Raw genomic sequence first — 15,530 nt, 5'->3', positions numbered from 1 at the left:
TACAAAAATGGAAATCTGGTCGACTACTCAAAAAAGAAAGATTTCTTACTGTTTGTGTCTTCTTAGCGACACAAGGGGAGGGGGGGGATCATAAAACCGCCCTTGAATTAAAGAATGAATAGTTGGTCTCGTCTTTACTCACGGACCGACATGGCTAACTAAAAACTCATATTTTCGCCGAAAACTGTTTAATTTGTATTTGTTCACTCCTCCAACTAGCTCCTTGAAAATATGAATGAATATTGCTGATAGGCATTGACTTTCATCATGTTTCTTATTGAACGTCCGTTGAAGGCCAATTTTATTATGATTCTAATTGCATAAGAAAATCAATTTCAAAGCAACTGGGGTTTGAGATGAATCGGGTAATGGGATAGCATGAATATTGCTTGTGACTATAAGGAACGATGTACGACTTTCCATCGTTCCCAAATGAGATGTATCAAATCTGGGTAGAATCTGTCAGATGCAAATGTCAATTAAAGCTCATTCTTGCGTAGCAATATCTTATGGTAATTAAGATCGAAATAAGTAAGAAAATAAGTAAGAAAATAAGTAAGAAAATAAGGCCGTTCTCTTGCCTAAATAGAACTGCATCTTTGAGCTTATTCACAAAAGGGAGAATTATTCCTTTATGAGCTATTTCGGTCCGTTTGCGGAATGTACACTATTTTCAGAAAGTGATACATAGTGCTTTTTATTATTATAGTTATTATTATTATTCGGGTTGAAATGCAATTTTTTAGTCAAAGGAGGAGAGAATGAGAGCCTAGAATTTCTGTTGTAAAAAAAAAACTTAGTATAAAATTATCTTTTCTTTGCATAAAACAATAAAAGGGGTCTTACCCAATCATCAGGTATATTTTGTGCCCATCTAAATTTGTCCAACAAAGTCTTACTAAAAACTTTTTCTAGAGGAACATTATTTGATCTACACCAGGCAATTGTGATACGAGGATCAATGTAATTCAATTTGGATGTACCAAGAGCAATTTCCTTATTTTCTTCCTTATCCGTAGCTTGGTTTTTCGTTGCACTGATACGCTCATCGATCTTATTGATTTGTGCAATCAATTTATCAACTGTCATACTGCTCTTGGGCTCAATCACTTGCTTGTTGTGCTCACTCTTTAAGCGCTTAGCGAGTTCATCAGCAGCCTTCAATTTCTCTTGTAATTCAGCAGCAGGCAACATGGGTTGGTTCTCAGCAGCTAATTTTGCGTTTTGCTTTTCAAATCGGTTCTTGATCTTTTCCTTTTCTTTTTCAACCAAATCCTTTTCGTGCTCGACAATCCATTCTTCATCAAGATCTGATTCGAGTTCAGCGTACTCGGGTTTCTTTTTTAACTTGGCGTCCAAAGCAAACAGTTGCTTTCGGAGCTTCATACGTTGATACTTAAGGGCACGGATCCTGTCGCCGATTTTGGAAATCATTTGTTCGTGTGTCTTGGAAGCGGTCTTTTGATGGTTACAGAGAATGGCAACTTCACGGTTGGCTCGGTTGTAGGACAAGAGTTTATCTGCCACACTGTCATTAGGGTTTGTCAAGAGGTCTACTTGTTGTTGGAAGGTGATGGAAGCATTGTAAGTACGGAACACTTTAGCAGAAAGACCCTTCATGTAGTTATTCAAGTGCTTATTCAAACCGGTCGTGCTGAGACGATCAAAAATCATATGGCCAGGTAAGCCTACTTGCTTCTTAAAAATGTTGATGTTCTTGTAGATTTGAGAGTCGACTTGAACACTGTTTTGATATCGAATACTATCTTTACCCAAGAAATCAAAATGAACTGTGTTTGGGGGTTCCAGTGTGATGTGTTCATAACGAAGAGAACAACAGCCTACTGTGTCTGCTTCGTCTTCACCCTTTTCATTACCAGCTCTTAATGCTAAGCGATCGATCAAGTACATGGCAGTAGCACGTTGACGTATTTCACTTAATTTATGCTTTAATTCTGCAGTATAATCATCACGAATACGTTTTACATGTTTCTAATTGGCGTGAGAGATTTAGTTTTGAATAGATACTCTATAGTTTACCTTGAGTTCTCTTGCTTTTTCAAACTTTTGCATATCACTTTGACCCTTCCAAGCAGAAGTGGCAGCCAAAAACACATATTTGATAGAACCATTAACGTTTTCTTTCCAGGTAGCTAACCAAGTAGCTGTCTGATCGTGAACGACAGCAGCCCATTTATGGCCTTGAGGAGGTTCAGGAATTTTGGCATCCACACCAAGATTAAGCGTGACTTGTTCAGGCATGACACGCTTTTTGAGCTTGCCTGTCTTGGGGTGGCTACCTCTACCACGGAAAAGACCTGGTGGTTCGATTCTAAAGTTACCAACTTTTTCTTTACGACCATCTACTAAAGCATAGAGGTAAGGTTCTTCAGCTTTTGCTTTTTCTTCTTTTGCACGCTAATTGACACAGTCATTATATATCAATGGTTTTTTTTTTTAAAAAACATACCAACTTTTCCTCTTTGGTCATTTGTTTCTTGTTTTCTTTGTCTTTTTCAAATTTCTCCCAAATGGGTCTAAAATCACATTTTTTGAAATCTGTAATTTTAGGATTCTACAAAAAAAGGTTATATATAATGAAATACAAAAACGCAAATTTACCCTGGGATCTTGTTTCAAGATTTCTTGCCAATCATTAAAGAAATTCTTTTGAAAGACAGGGTTTTGAGCATGATCTGTTTCCAAAAGAGCTGCAAAGAAAGAGGCCACTTCTTCTGCTTCAGGAGTTAACGTAATAGGCTTTCCATTATAGTTCATCTTAACACCATGGGGCACATATTCAGGAGGAAACAAGACACCGTTATGTTGGAGTTTGGTCCATTTGATAGTATCATCGCTTTCTAATTCGACAGGATTCTCTTCTTCCCACCATTTATAAAGTGTAGGATCATCTTCTTCCTTTTTCACTTTCTTCTCGCGTTTGATGGTTGTACTGGAACTGCTCTCTAAAGGTCTCTTTTTGGAAGGCATATCCACGTCCATTGCCTCTGTCTTGGACTTCAATTTCTTTGTCTATCAAAACGAAATGAATACCACACATATGTGTCATGAATTTAATTACCAAAGAAACATGATCATTATCGCCATTTTCTTGTTTAACAGCCTTTTTGACTGGTTTCTTTTTCATGAGGGTTTTACGAGAAGAGATAGGTTGGTCATCTTCACTGTCTGATTCTTCCTTGACTCTCTTAACACGTTGAGACAAGGGAGTCTCGTCTTCACTATCCTTGTTTTGAATAGCGTGTCTTTTGGCTAAAGGGATATCGTCATCACTGCTATCCTCGTAGGTGTTTGCTAAACAAATGTCGGTTTATCGTCAAAGATAAGAAAGGAATTACCTTCTTTTGTCTTGAGTGTCGACATAATATAAAGAGAGAGAAAAAACTTCTTTTTCTCCTGAAGAATCTCAGAGAATAAATAAATAAAAATGACTTCGTTTTTTGCCATGTGGCAGCGGTGTTATTTTATTAGAATGGATCTGCTAATGTGGGCCAATTAGGTAAATATTTTTTATCGACCAGTGGCCAGACTTGTTTAGCGTCATAAAGCTCTATAAATTGTTGATCCATGGATCGTGATTTTGGGTGAGAGAATCGTCTATATTCATCAAAAATGGAAGTATGGCTCCAATTTTGAATTTTTCGTAAACAGCCTACAAGACAACCTGTACGATGCTAACAAGCAGAAAGTCAATATAAAATGTAAATAAAAAAATATATACCTTTCCCTTATTGCAATGAATCAGAATTGGGTGGTTTCTTTTGTCAAGTAAGGCTGCTAAAGCTGCACTGATTTTATCTTCTGGAACTAAATTAATGGATAAGCATATCATCTACACCATTCTCGCTTACTTTGAACAAAAGGTTCCTATAGTCAACTTGTTAGATGGAAATATAACCTAATCTTGCATTACCTTATTGCCTGCAATACCAAACTGCAGAAACTGAATATTTTGTTCTTTTAAAAACTTCATATTTTGTTCTGGATATTCTTCTAAAATCAATGTTCTATCATACATGTTAGGCTACATAATTGAAAAAGGGTTTCTACACTTACAAAACACTTTTTAGCTTTAGCTTTTCAAGAAACTTATAATGCTTCTTTTTTGGAAAGGAAGAGCGATAGATATGTTCACAGACCATGTTGAAGTTTTCTGGAGGAATGAGGGCTTCTTCAAACATCTCTGTGTCATCCTGTACGTTGAATGAATCGAGCACTGACCAGTTGGGATCTGGTAAAGTCTTTGGAACTGTTGATGGATTCGCTTCTTCTTGAGTTGGTTTAGTTGACATTATTTTGTTAAAAAAAGAGAAGGGAGAAAAGAGAGAGAACGGATTTTAAAAATAGCTACTGTCATTATCAATGCACCTTTTTTTTTCTCTCTTTTTCTTTTCTATAGTTTAAATCATGTCGACACGTTATTCAAAGGTACATTGAATCACAAGATGACATTGGTTAATAAGATTGTATACTAGTTATCTACTCATGATCAAGACCATGTCTTAATGGAAGGTCCATCTACTTCAACACAACAACAAACTGACTTACAAGATGCATTTGGAGAATCATTTGAGGACGACGAGGAAGAAGAGGCCGAAGCAACAGATAGATTACTACCATCTTCTTCTGATCACCATAGTAACGTCCATAGCAACGCCCCTGGCAACCAAGATAGCGACGATGAAGACGATGATGATCATGTTGCGTTTATGCCTCAGCCACAACCATCTGTAGCAACAAGAAACAATGCACCAGCCATACTGCCGATATCTACAGACGGTGTATTTGCAAACATGTCAGCAAAGCCAGAAAGTGATAGCAACAAGTTAGAAGAGACACCGCCTGTAATGTGTATTTGCTTAATTTAATCTTGTAATTAATTGTATGTATATAAATAGACATATGAAGAAGCAGCAGCAGATGCCACTCCGCCTTATTGGCAAACTACCATTATTGCTCCAGCAGGCATGGGTGATATTGTGTTAGTCGAAGGCATGCCTGTTGGTAACATATTCTCTTTTTTCTGGAACTTAATGAGCAAGTATATCCAATACAATGCAATGTAACATTTGATTCATTAACCACTTGCATTTCTCTTTATAGTATCAGCAAGCTTTCAATTTGTGGGGTTTATGCTGACTTATTTATTACATACATCGCATGCATCCAAGGTATGTCCATAAAAATCATCGCCACATTGACTTATACCCATATCAGCAAGGATCACGGGCTGGTCTTGGCATATCGCTTGTTCAGACTGGATTTTATATTCGTAGCCGTAAGTCGAGTTGAGTTGAGTTACACACATGTATTGATTTTTCTATATTTATAAAAGGTGGGACATTGGAAGATGATGAGTATTATTACAATAATGAATCAAGCGGTCAAACATCCTCAAGCAGTAAATCGGAAGATAACGTGGATGCTGACATTGTCGCTTATTTCTTGATGATCATTGGGTGGTTTATCATTATTCGTTCCTTGGCAGATTATTTTAGGGCTAAACAGATGGAAAAGATTATTTGTGCTGAGCCCACAGTGGAGTCTATGGTTTAAAATAAAAGATATACCTTTTTTTCAATTTCTTGGTATTCATGTCTGTATATCAACTAATTGCATGTTGAGAACTAGACGTATTGTCTTGTATTTGTCAGAATAAGATGACAGAATCAAATTGAAGTTCACTTATTTAATGCAAAACCAATTTGGAAGCTAAAGTGATACAAAAGAGCAAAAGAGATTTCTCATATTTCATAGTGGGTCCGACAGTAAGGTACAGGATGAGCTTTGCTTAACTTATCCGTTTTGAGTTTTCAGATGATTGGTTCCATAAAGTTATCAAGTAAATCTAAAAGAGAATAGTCAAGAGTATTACTGTTATGTAATAGTTTAAACTTGGAATGCATTGAGTAGCTGAAATAGCAGTATCACAAGCAAAAGATGAAAACGATAGTGAATGTTGCGATTTCAATTCTTGATGCATACAGTATATTTCAATGCGTATGCGATAGGATATGATTTGAAAAAGAGTGAGGAGAGAGAACAGAAAAGAAAAAAAGATTCTTCAGGATAGAACAATGAGTCAGTTAAAAGTTTTGCTGGGTATCTCATTTTCTTTTTTATCGCAAATCTTGGTTTCTCTTTATTTAACAGCAAAATCAATAGAATCAAAAAGATTTTGCCTTTTTTTTTTAAATAATCTGTTTGGCTTGAGAACAAAGTGGCCACATCAAGAGGTACATCTAGACAACAGAAAGGCAGCATAAAGCCTGTTTATACAGACATGAATGCTTCAAACACTTACAAACAAAGTTCAATAACATATGAGGTACCTTTGGAGTTGATTTGGACCAAAAAAAAAAAAGTGACATGTCCAAAACGGCCAAAATATGCCTTTCGATGAAAAGATTGAACTTGGCAACTCTTTGGTCTTCTTTTTGACACTACAAGATGAAAAATAAAGATATCAAAAAGCTTAAATACTCAAAATAACCGCCAGTTGCTGCAGTTTTTGGTCAAAGTGTTTGCTTGCTACTTGCACTATGGAAATGATGAAATAGAAGTGAAAAATTTCAAAAATGTTTTTACATATTCTATCAATAGTTTATCAGTAAGGCTGCTATGACTTTTATATCAACAGATTTAGAAGTTAAAGGTCTATAACTTTTGTCACTGCACCAAAGCCCGATAACTGCGTCTTCATGCAGTTCTCTGCAAAAGCTTGATTTTTCATGCGGTTGGATGAAGAATTGAGGGTTGCGTTCATTTTCGATCTCCAATTCATGACCATCCCGTATGTCTCATCTTCATTTACCCCCACATTTACATCATAAGTGTCTATATTTTCACTTTTGTATGCTCTTTTACACTCTGAGCAGCATACAATAGTTTTATAGGTCCATCGATAACAAGTTTTATAATATGTCTAGAGCAAAAATGCTCAAAAATGCTCAAAGCACAGCTTAAACACTCATTCTTTGATGGCCCATTACTCGACAATCAGACTATCAAAACAACCCGTTTCTTATTTAAATCATGTTCTTTCGAGTCCAGGTACCGAATGGTACCATTGGTTTGACCTGTGGATGAATTTTTTTTTTTTTTGATCATAGGATCCACAGAGGTTCGTGAAGATGAGAAAAACAAAACTCGACCGAGAATTTTTGGAATGACCCAATGTAGGTCTGATCCAACCGAAATCAGATAAAATCGTCTCTAAATACTTCTGATGAAAAGAAAACAAGCTTACTAAGACGAAAATGCCGACTTCATTTAAGCATTGCCTTCAAATCTGCTGTATACAGCCAAATATGCGTCTTCAACGAACCTAAAGCTCAAATCATGAAGCTTTCTTCAGAAAGTCTATAATATGGGGCCAGTATATCTCAGTCCCATTGAGAACATAACAATAAAAAAGGAAAGCATAGTGAACACCAAGCCAAAGTTGCATTATGTATAGGCGTTTTTCCTATTAACATCTCACTCACACAGCTCTGTTCATTTATCTTAATCCTCTGATGAGACTGCAAGAATGAAAGCGCTTCATGCCTGAAGTTGCCTGCTACTTGTCATGAAAAGAAAACCCTTGGCTTGCCATCCAATCAAATTCAACTTTGAAATACTGTATTCCATTCACGGTGCACTCCATGGTCTCTATATCCGCTTTTTCCCTTTTTAAAAATTATGAGCAAAGGTGCTACAGAAAGCTTTGTAGTTTTTGGTACAGCGTTTCCAGAACAAACAGAAAAAGACAAACGGGCAGGAAGATCCGATGCTGGACAATTTGTACCCGTTTGGAAACAAGAAGCTAGAGACGAACAAGGACGCCGCCGTTTTCATGGTGCATTCACGGGTGGTTTTTCTGCTGGTTATTTTAATACTGTGGGATCAAAAGAAGGTAAATCCACTTTACGAGTGATGGTTTTACTGATACTGTTTAGGCTGGGAGCCCAGTAATTATGTTTCTTCAAGAAGTGCTAGAAATGAAATGAAAGAGGCAAGACCTGAAGATTACATGGATGAAGAAGATCTCCAGGTATGTCTTTTATCTGCAAATGTTTTATTTTACTCATCCATCATGGAAAGGATTTAGCGGGCGCTCGCAAACTAGTGGCAACAGAGGAATTTGATATTTTGGGAGGCACAGAACGCGAACTGTCAGCACGGCGCCAATTGATGAAAGAAGACGAAGGTCGAGGCGGTGGACTTGAGTTTTTAGGCAGTAGTCTGATCAGCATGTTTGGGCCACCAAAGGATTCTGTAGGTGTTCGGCTATTAAGAAAGATGGGATGGAGACCTGGACAAGGCATTGGTCCCCGTATGAAACGACGTCAATTAGAAGCTAGTGACGACGATGAGGATGAAGATGTGCCTGGAGATGTTACGTTTGCACCTCGAGATACGCCTATTGAAAATTATCAAGTCAAGCGAGATACTTATGGTCTGGGATATGATCTATCAACCTATGTGCCTGAAGTAGCAGAAATGAAGCGTTTGAGGGAATTGGCAGCTGCCAAGAAGGGCGAAAATACAAATCGATCCATGTTTGGTGTCTATGATCCATCGGCAAAAAGTAAAGAAGTATTTGGACTAGGTGCTTTTGAAGAAGCAGAAGATGATGATGATGTATACCGAAATGACACTTCATTCAGTAATTATCATACAGCCTTGTATGATGATGAAGAAGGCTATACACGAGATCAGCTAAAGAGTATCACTCAAAAAAGACAGACAGAATCAAAACCTATCAATCATCTTAAATGCTCAGATGGAAGACCGCCTTTGACTGGATTCCATTTGTCTGAAAAGACAAAAGACAGTATTGGAAAATGGTATCCTCCACCTCAAGTACCTGCTACTTTTACGGGCATTCATGCACCTATCAACAACGAAACACTACCACCATCATCACTAGTGAACAAGGAAAGTGTGTTTTCATTTGAAGAGAGAGGACACATCTTAGGCGAACAACCGATTGAGAAGCGATCTGTTTTTGACTACATGCCTCAACGCTCAAAAGACAAGCTCAATCAAGCCATCAGTTTCTTTGTTGATAGTGGCAAGGACAAATCGCAACTTTCGGATTTCCCTTCTGTTCCTAAAGATGTAGCACATTTGGCTTTAAAGGGATTCATGCCATTTGGAGACAATCCTCAAAAACAAGCAAGATACAGACATTATCTGGAGAATCAAGCAGGCAAATTAACACAGGATGGTATTCCTTTAACTGTGTTGCCTATCCCAGAGGGTTTGACATATGAATCTGGCATGAAAGAAATGGATGAATTTGCAAAAGCAGCACGTATCTTTAGACCCATTAGTGCTATGATGAGTGGTCGATTTACATCTGCTTCTTCAGAGACAAAGCATGTAGAAACACTTAAATTTGAAGGAGGACTAAAGACAGAAGAAGAATATCGAAAAGAAAAAGAGCAAATGGCAAAACTAGAAGCCAAACCTGAAAAGAAACAAGTAAGTCAAGCTAGTATGCAACACAAAGACTCAACATTCATGTAGTTGTCTCAAGAAGCAGAAGCAGCTGCTATGAAGATGTTTGGTGCATTAACCAGAACTATAAAACCCTTTTATCCCAACAGACTTGTCTGTAAACGATTCAATGTACGCAACCCACACCCTGACCATGATCAAAAGACAGACGCTGATGCAGGTCGTACACAAGCAGGATCCAAAGATGCCCTTAGCAAAGATGCTATGGAGACCATGCTGAATGAAAGAATACCGCTCAAATTCACTTCTAGTGAACCTATTGTCAGCAATGATGATCCTATCATGAATGCAATTATACCAAAACCCTCAGAGCGGAAAGAAGAAGAAGAAGAAGAACAACAACAACAACAACAACAACAACAAACAACGACGGAGAACCAGGATGAAGAAGATGCAGGTCCTTCTTTAGATTATGAAAGACCCTCTATGGACATTTTTAAAGCTATTTTTGATAATTCGGATAGTGAAGAAGAGGAAGAAGCGAAGCCGGAAGAAAGATCGCCAGTGGAAAAATCACCAGATATGGATCTGGATTTCATTGGTCCACCACTGCCACCAGCTCCACCAACAGCAGACATACCCATTACTACAAACACACCAGAGCCAACGGAATCCTTCCGCCCAATGTTTAAGCGTGCCTCAGAAAGAAAAGAGGCGGGTTCATTAACACATGTTGTCTCGGAAGAAGTGATTGTTCAACCATTTAAGCCTAGAACAAGTGGACATAAAAGGCGCCATGTTTCTGTATCCGATGAAGATGAAGATGACGATAAGATAGAAAAGAATAGCAGTAAAAAATCAAGCCATAAAAAGAGACACCGGGATGATGAAGAACGTAAACATCGTCATAAATACAAGTCAAGAAAAAGAGAACGTAGCCCAAGTCGAGAAAGAAGAAAGAAGCATAAATCGCATAAAAGTCGAAAAGAAAGCCGTCATTCAAAAGAATTTGAAGATGAATTATTGGATGCTATGTGGGTAGAAAAAGAACCTTTAGTACAAAACAAAGGAAGAATGAGTGCTGCCGATATGTGGAAGTAATTTATTAATGATTGGTTCGAAAACTGCACAATTAACAAATAAAGCTACTACTAAAAAAAAAAAAAAGTTTTTTTTAAATATAAAAAAAAAAAGCAATCCCTTTCTCTTTGCTATCTCTATCTCTATCTCTTTTCATGCTCTTAATACCTACTGAAGGTCAAAGTGATTTGTTAGAAAAAAAGAATCATTCAAGCCAGTTACTCTGCTTGAAACATTCAATGTAAAGTATGCATGTCTGTACAGATTTTTATCTGATTGATTTTATATAGTCAAAATAATGGTGTCTTTGTCGATATTAAAAAGACACATTATGCAACTAGTTTTATACAGCATTGGTAATATGTCCATGTTCATCTTTTTGTTGTATTTATTGTAGTCTAGGCAATTGCGTGATTTGATCTACGCTTCCAGTAAATTCACACTTATGCATCCAAGAAGAAATTCTATTTATATGGTAAAGGAGATGACATGGCAGTCAATAGTTTCTAACAAATGTTATGCAGTATGATACAAGATTAGAAAAAGATACATGCTTTCAAGATAGTTTACCCTTTACACCCACTTCCATTCACACAAAGTAAGTTTCTTAGCGATTATGTATTACTTATCGCTCTATAGATGCGGCTATTTAGTTGCGGGAGGACAGACAGGCATGTTAATGATTAAACAACTAGAAAGTGGCTGGTCCAAGATTTGGTCGGTTGGAAGAGGTCTAAATAACTCGGTTCACTTGTCTAGTCACGGAAAAAATATTCGAATGACAGTTTGTAATAATGATCAAACTGTTACATTATGGCGAGTACCAGAGATGGATAAGATACAAACACTAAAACTGCCTAGTGCCATTAATGCTAGTAAGTGTGTCTTGCTTGTTAATTGTGTTGATACTGTTTTATAGCTAGTGTTAGTCCAAATCAACAGTATATGGTCATGGTGAGTGATGGTGGCGTTGCTTATCTCTATACAATTGACAAAGAAGGATATTACACAAACAAGTTGGAATACAAAGGTAAATAAACAAGACAAAGATGGGGGAAAAAACTAAACAACCTTAGTCTCTGAAGAACCAAGCTTATCTTGTGCATGGCATCCATCATCCACTCTATTTGCTATCACTAGTCAAGATGGATATGTCAGCATTTATTCTATAGACTCAACACAAAGACTATACCATTTAGGTTCTACTGAGGTAAGTAAACTATCTACACAATCCATTGCTTATTTCTATTAGAATCGAAAAACTAAGAAAGCACCGAGAAGTATACAATTCAGTTCAGGAACATTGGATTTATTAGCGTATGCTGAACATGTCTCACATGTCTATATTGTGGATACTCGCACATTCCAAACAAGGCAAATTGTACGCTTATCACCAGAACATCAAGATCAAGCCATTACTGGTCTCACATTCTCGCCTGATGGCAGAACTATCTTTGTTGGACTAGAAGATCGTATTGTTGAACTCCAAGTAGATTGCGTCACTCGAAGACAGTTTGGCGCTAGTCGTTTGATTTAATAAAAAAAGACAGTTTATTTATTTATTTAGCAGAGGTCTTGAGCTATGCCATTGTGAATGTGATGTTGATGAAGAAGCAAGACGCTTACCTGTAAACCATGCATACCCTTGATTTCCTCTTTCAAAATCTCATTGACCATTCTATGTTGTTTAACAATGCTTGTGCCTTCGAATTTCTTTGCAGCAATGTTGATAGCATACATGGATCCACACCCACCTAAAATCCATATTCAATTATTTGTATTGCTTCTTAAAAAAAATTACCTGACACATCGGCTACTTGAAGTTTATGAGGGTTCAATGCTTCTGAAAGTTTAGTGAAAATAAGTTTTTCTCCCTCAGTTAAACCAGAAGGAGCTTCTGTGGTATAAAAAGCACGGCGGATAGGAATAGAGCGAGCAATTCTCGAGAAAAGCATTTTCAAAAAAAAAAAAAAGTAAAAGAAAGAGAAAAAATAAAAGCCCTCCAAAGATGAACATAAAAAAAAGGTTGACAGTCACTTGAATCGTTTAGAATATACACTCTTTCTCTCTTTTTAATACGATTTATTACAAATAGTTTAAGCATCCTTGATCTTCTTGGTACCACGGAGGAGACCAGTACGACGAGCAGCAATCAAACCAACCTTTTGACCGGCAGGAGAGTCACGGGCCATGGTAGAGGCCTTACCAATGTGTTGATGGTTACCACCACCGTGAGGGTGATCAACGGGGTTCATGGCAACACCACGAGTCTTGGGCCAGCTGTTACGCTTGACACGGAACTTGTGGTAAGCACGACCAGCCTTCAAGAGGGGCTTGTCAATACGACCACCACCAGCAACGATACCGACAACAGCACGAGAGGTAGAGGGAATGACCTTCTTGGAACCAGAGGGCAAACGAATACGGGTCTTACCGTCTTCACCGTGACCAATGATGGTGGCATAGTTACCAGAGGTACGGGCAATAGCACCACGGTCACCGACCTTTTCTTCGACGTTACAGATAACGGTACCTTCGGGCATGGAGGCCAAAGGCAAGACGTTACCAATGTTCAAAGAAGCCTTCTTACCGGCATAGACAAATTGACCAGTGTACATACCTTCAGTAGCAATGAAAGTTTCGGTACGGAGCTTGTACCTATACAAAGATATGTCAGTTTCATGCATTCCCTTTTCTTTTGCTGTTGTGTGCGTATATCTTCTCTCTCTTTCTCTTTTCTTTCCATTCTTTCTCAAGTTGATATACACACATGTCGAAATGATACATACTTGTAAGGATCACGGAAGACAACCTATGGAACAAGAAAAAAGTTAATCATCACACTCATCATTGTCTTTTTTTTTTTTACCTTGGCAAGAGGAGCACCTCTTCCAGGATCGTGGACGATTTCCTTGACGATACCACGAATGTAACCATGACGTTCAGCAAAGTCGAAAACACGGAGTTGAGCAGCACCCTTACGGCCAACGGTGTGGGATTTGAAAATGGATCCAGCACCCTTTCTTTGAGCACGAATAACACGACCCATTGTTAAATCTATCAAAATGTTAATCTTCCCGCATCCATCTTTTTGACTAATTCAATCCATCCATTCTCTAATGATGATAGTGATGGTGGTGGCTGTGACACATACTCTAGGAAGAAAAGAGGTAGTTCATGGTTGTGCAGTACGCTTGTGCTTATTTCACACATGGCTTGAAGTGGCATTCCCTTTCCGTTTTACAAGTCCGGCTCGAGTGAAGCTGGTATTGAAATTGAGCATCATTGTTCCTGCAATTGATTTGTCAAACAGTGAAACAAAATCATTATCATTTGAAAAGATATATATATATAGTTTATTCTATAGTGTAAGGTGTAACGGAATCTGTTATAGAAACCTTGATTTGCTCTCCTTGAGCAATTTCTTTAGTAGCTTTAACAACAACAACATTGGTATTGTCCTTAAAGTTCACATCTACATTGCCTTCTTTATCACTTCCAATGTAAGAAGAAATCTTGTAAATGGCACTACCCAACCCCTTTTGATGGTTGTTTAGTACACGAATAGGTTCTTGGTCGGATTTCTATACACTGTTAGCTTTTGATTTTCAGTGATTGCCTTACCTCTACGGGTACAAATCCTTGCTCGTTTGTAGCTACCTCAAAGCAATTGCCAATCAATTTGCTTTTCATCAAGAGATAGATATCATCTTTCAAGAATTCGTCCAAACCAGGGATTTTTGAGCTCAATAATTCTTTGATGAGTGTAGCTTCTTTGATAGATGCTTGAGAGATTTCCAATGGCTCGCTCTTGAATCGTTCAATATGGTCCCAATTTGTATAAGTTGAAGTAGGTTTACCCGTCTTGTTCTTCTCTACTTCTTCAGCTACCATACCAGACAAGAATTGAGCGATCATTTGAGGATATTGAAGCTTATTGTCGACAGAAAAATTTAAAAAGCTGGAAGCTTTTTGATCAAGCGAGAGCTTGTTATTGGTACACAAAAATTGGTGGTATTGTTGAGTAGCAGTTTGTTCACATTCTTTGCTACAAAACTTGACTTGATCGCAATTGGCACATTCAACTGGTTGATCGTTCAATTTCTTCATGCAATAGCTACAATAAGAGCCCTTGATATAGGATAAGTACTATTTTTTAATTTATGCAATCCTTTTTACCTGTAATTGAGGATAAAGAGCTGCAACAAGTGGTTTTTCGGCATAGATTTCGTCTCCTGCTTTAATACTTTCTTCTGCCACAAGGCCATAAATGCTATTTTCGCCTTCTTTAGATACTTCTTTTAATTTGAGGCGTGTTTCCGAAGGAGGAAATTCTTCATAAAATTTATTTTGACGTTGTTGTTGCTACACATGATTTTAGATCCCAAACTGTATATATTTTTTTCCATTTTCTTACCTCCATAGCCATGATAGTTACAATAAGACGATATACCTTTTCGGGCACTGTCTTTTGATAAATCATGATGAGTTCCAAAGGTGCAGGATAAATTTTGAGTGCCTTATAGAAATGTTCAACACTGGCTTCTTCTTGGCCTTGTTTAATGCATTCTTCACCCAAAGCTACTTGATCCACAAAATAAGCTTCAACCGCTTCTGCTGTCGTAGGAAACGTCTCTGCATTGACTTTATCAATGACATACTTAATTAAGGTCTCCACAGACTGGACTTCTTTTTGTTTGAATTCTTTCTCGAGCTTGGCTGCCTTTTTACGTTCTAATTCTAATATAGCATGATGAGTGGATTGATAGAAAAAATGGGAGCCTACTTTTCTGTTTTTTGTATTGAGGGTCGTTGCGGCGTTTATGATCAAAATAGATTAAATAGCCAATACCAAAAGAAGCAGCAACAGCTGTAGAAATAAGGGCAATAGTACTTGGTTTAAGAGCCATGCTTTAGTTAAGAAAAAGAAGGATCTATATATTTATCTATGCTAAACTGGGATGGCCCGGTTTATTTGATTT

The 15,530-nt window shown here is 37.6% G+C and overlaps 8 protein-coding genes across 8 annotated transcripts; 3 read left to right on the top strand and 5 right to left on the bottom strand.

Annotated features, from left to right (window-relative positions):
* Window positions 1–670: 670 nt before the first annotated feature.
* Window positions 671–3,419, bottom strand: B0P05DRAFT_525680 (uncharacterized protein). The gene is made up of 7 exons (XM_051576339.1): window positions 3,360–3,419; window positions 3,083–3,315; window positions 2,623–3,033; window positions 2,471–2,575; window positions 2,041–2,418; window positions 847–1,992; window positions 671–778 (listed from the first exon to the last, which is right to left on the bottom strand). The coding sequence occupies exons 1-7, from the start codon at window positions 3,382–3,384 to the stop codon at window positions 770–772; spliced, it is 2,307 nt and encodes a 768-aa protein (XP_051438750.1). The 5' UTR covers window positions 3,385–3,419; the 3' UTR covers window positions 671–769.
* Window positions 3,420–3,453: 34 nt separating this feature from the next.
* Window positions 3,454–4,592, bottom strand: B0P05DRAFT_525677 (tyrosine phosphatase family-domain-containing protein). The gene is made up of 6 exons (XM_051576338.1): window positions 4,570–4,592; window positions 4,078–4,500; window positions 3,935–4,028; window positions 3,873–3,888; window positions 3,743–3,828; window positions 3,454–3,695 (listed from the first exon to the last, which is right to left on the bottom strand). The coding sequence occupies exons 2-6, from the start codon at window positions 4,311–4,313 to the stop codon at window positions 3,489–3,491; spliced, it is 639 nt and encodes a 212-aa protein (XP_051438749.1). The 5' UTR covers window positions 4,314–4,500; window positions 4,570–4,592; the 3' UTR covers window positions 3,454–3,488.
* B0P05DRAFT_525665 (uncharacterized protein) lies at window positions 3,934–5,596 on the top strand. The gene is made up of 6 exons (XM_051576337.1): window positions 3,934–4,449; window positions 4,497–4,865; window positions 4,920–5,058; window positions 5,125–5,192; window positions 5,239–5,299; window positions 5,357–5,596. The coding sequence occupies exons 1-6, from the start codon at window positions 4,429–4,431 to the stop codon at window positions 5,575–5,577; spliced, it is 879 nt and encodes a 292-aa protein (XP_051438748.1). The 5' UTR covers window positions 3,934–4,428; the 3' UTR covers window positions 5,578–5,596.
* A 2,108-nt stretch (window positions 5,597–7,704) lies between these two features.
* Window positions 7,705–10,569, top strand: B0P05DRAFT_583548 (uncharacterized protein; the record flags this gene model as incomplete). The annotated part of the gene is made up of 4 exons (XM_051582254.1): window positions 7,705–7,918; window positions 7,962–8,056; window positions 8,107–9,492; window positions 9,538–10,569. 4 exons carry the CDS (start codon window positions 7,705–7,707, stop codon window positions 10,567–10,569), a joined length of 2,727 nt encoding a protein of 908 aa, XP_051438747.1.
* Window positions 10,570–10,662: 93 nt separating this feature from the next.
* B0P05DRAFT_503456 (WD40-repeat-containing domain protein) lies at window positions 10,663–12,096 on the top strand. Its single transcript, XM_051575479.1, has 8 exons — window positions 10,663–10,789; window positions 10,839–10,904; window positions 10,951–11,023; window positions 11,073–11,146; window positions 11,188–11,423; window positions 11,468–11,578; window positions 11,625–11,758; window positions 11,801–12,096. The coding sequence occupies exons 1-8, from the start codon at window positions 10,704–10,706 to the stop codon at window positions 12,083–12,085; spliced, it is 1,065 nt and encodes a 354-aa protein (XP_051438746.1). The 5' UTR covers window positions 10,663–10,703; the 3' UTR covers window positions 12,086–12,096.
* On the bottom strand, window positions 12,097–12,519 carry B0P05DRAFT_525637 (bola protein). Its single transcript, XM_051576336.1, has 3 exons — window positions 12,350–12,519; window positions 12,175–12,302; window positions 12,097–12,128 (listed from the first exon to the last, which is right to left on the bottom strand). The coding sequence occupies exons 1-3, from the start codon at window positions 12,501–12,503 to the stop codon at window positions 12,108–12,110; spliced, it is 303 nt and encodes a 100-aa protein (XP_051438745.1). The 5' UTR covers window positions 12,504–12,519; the 3' UTR covers window positions 12,097–12,107.
* Window positions 12,520–12,643: 124 nt separating this feature from the next.
* On the bottom strand, window positions 12,644–13,597 carry B0P05DRAFT_525634 (60S ribosomal protein L2; the record flags this gene model as incomplete). The annotated part of the gene is made up of 3 exons (XM_051576335.1): window positions 12,644–13,206; window positions 13,338–13,360; window positions 13,418–13,597. 3 exons carry the CDS (start codon window positions 13,595–13,597, stop codon window positions 12,645–12,647), a joined length of 765 nt encoding a protein of 254 aa, XP_051438744.1.
* Window positions 13,598–13,874: 277 nt separating this feature from the next.
* B0P05DRAFT_593841 (MAS20 protein import receptor-domain-containing protein) lies at window positions 13,875–15,499 on the bottom strand. The gene is made up of 5 exons (XM_051583059.1): window positions 15,335–15,499; window positions 14,966–15,288; window positions 14,728–14,913; window positions 14,173–14,679; window positions 13,875–14,132 (listed from the first exon to the last, which is right to left on the bottom strand). Exons 1-5 carry the CDS (start codon window positions 15,456–15,458, stop codon window positions 13,905–13,907), a joined length of 1,368 nt encoding a protein of 455 aa, XP_051438743.1. The 5' UTR covers window positions 15,459–15,499; the 3' UTR covers window positions 13,875–13,904.
* Window positions 15,500–15,530: the final 31 nt, after the last annotated feature.

The sequence above is a fragment of the Gilbertella persicaria genome (assembly GCF_025201335.1).
Source record: "Gilbertella persicaria strain CBS 190.32 chromosome Unknown B0P05scaffold_4, whole genome shotgun sequence".
In the NCBI taxonomy this organism is placed as follows: Eukaryota; Fungi; Mucoromycota; class Mucoromycetes; order Mucorales; family Choanephoraceae; genus Gilbertella; species Gilbertella persicaria.
This window is presented reverse-complemented; position numbering and strand designations above follow the sequence as displayed.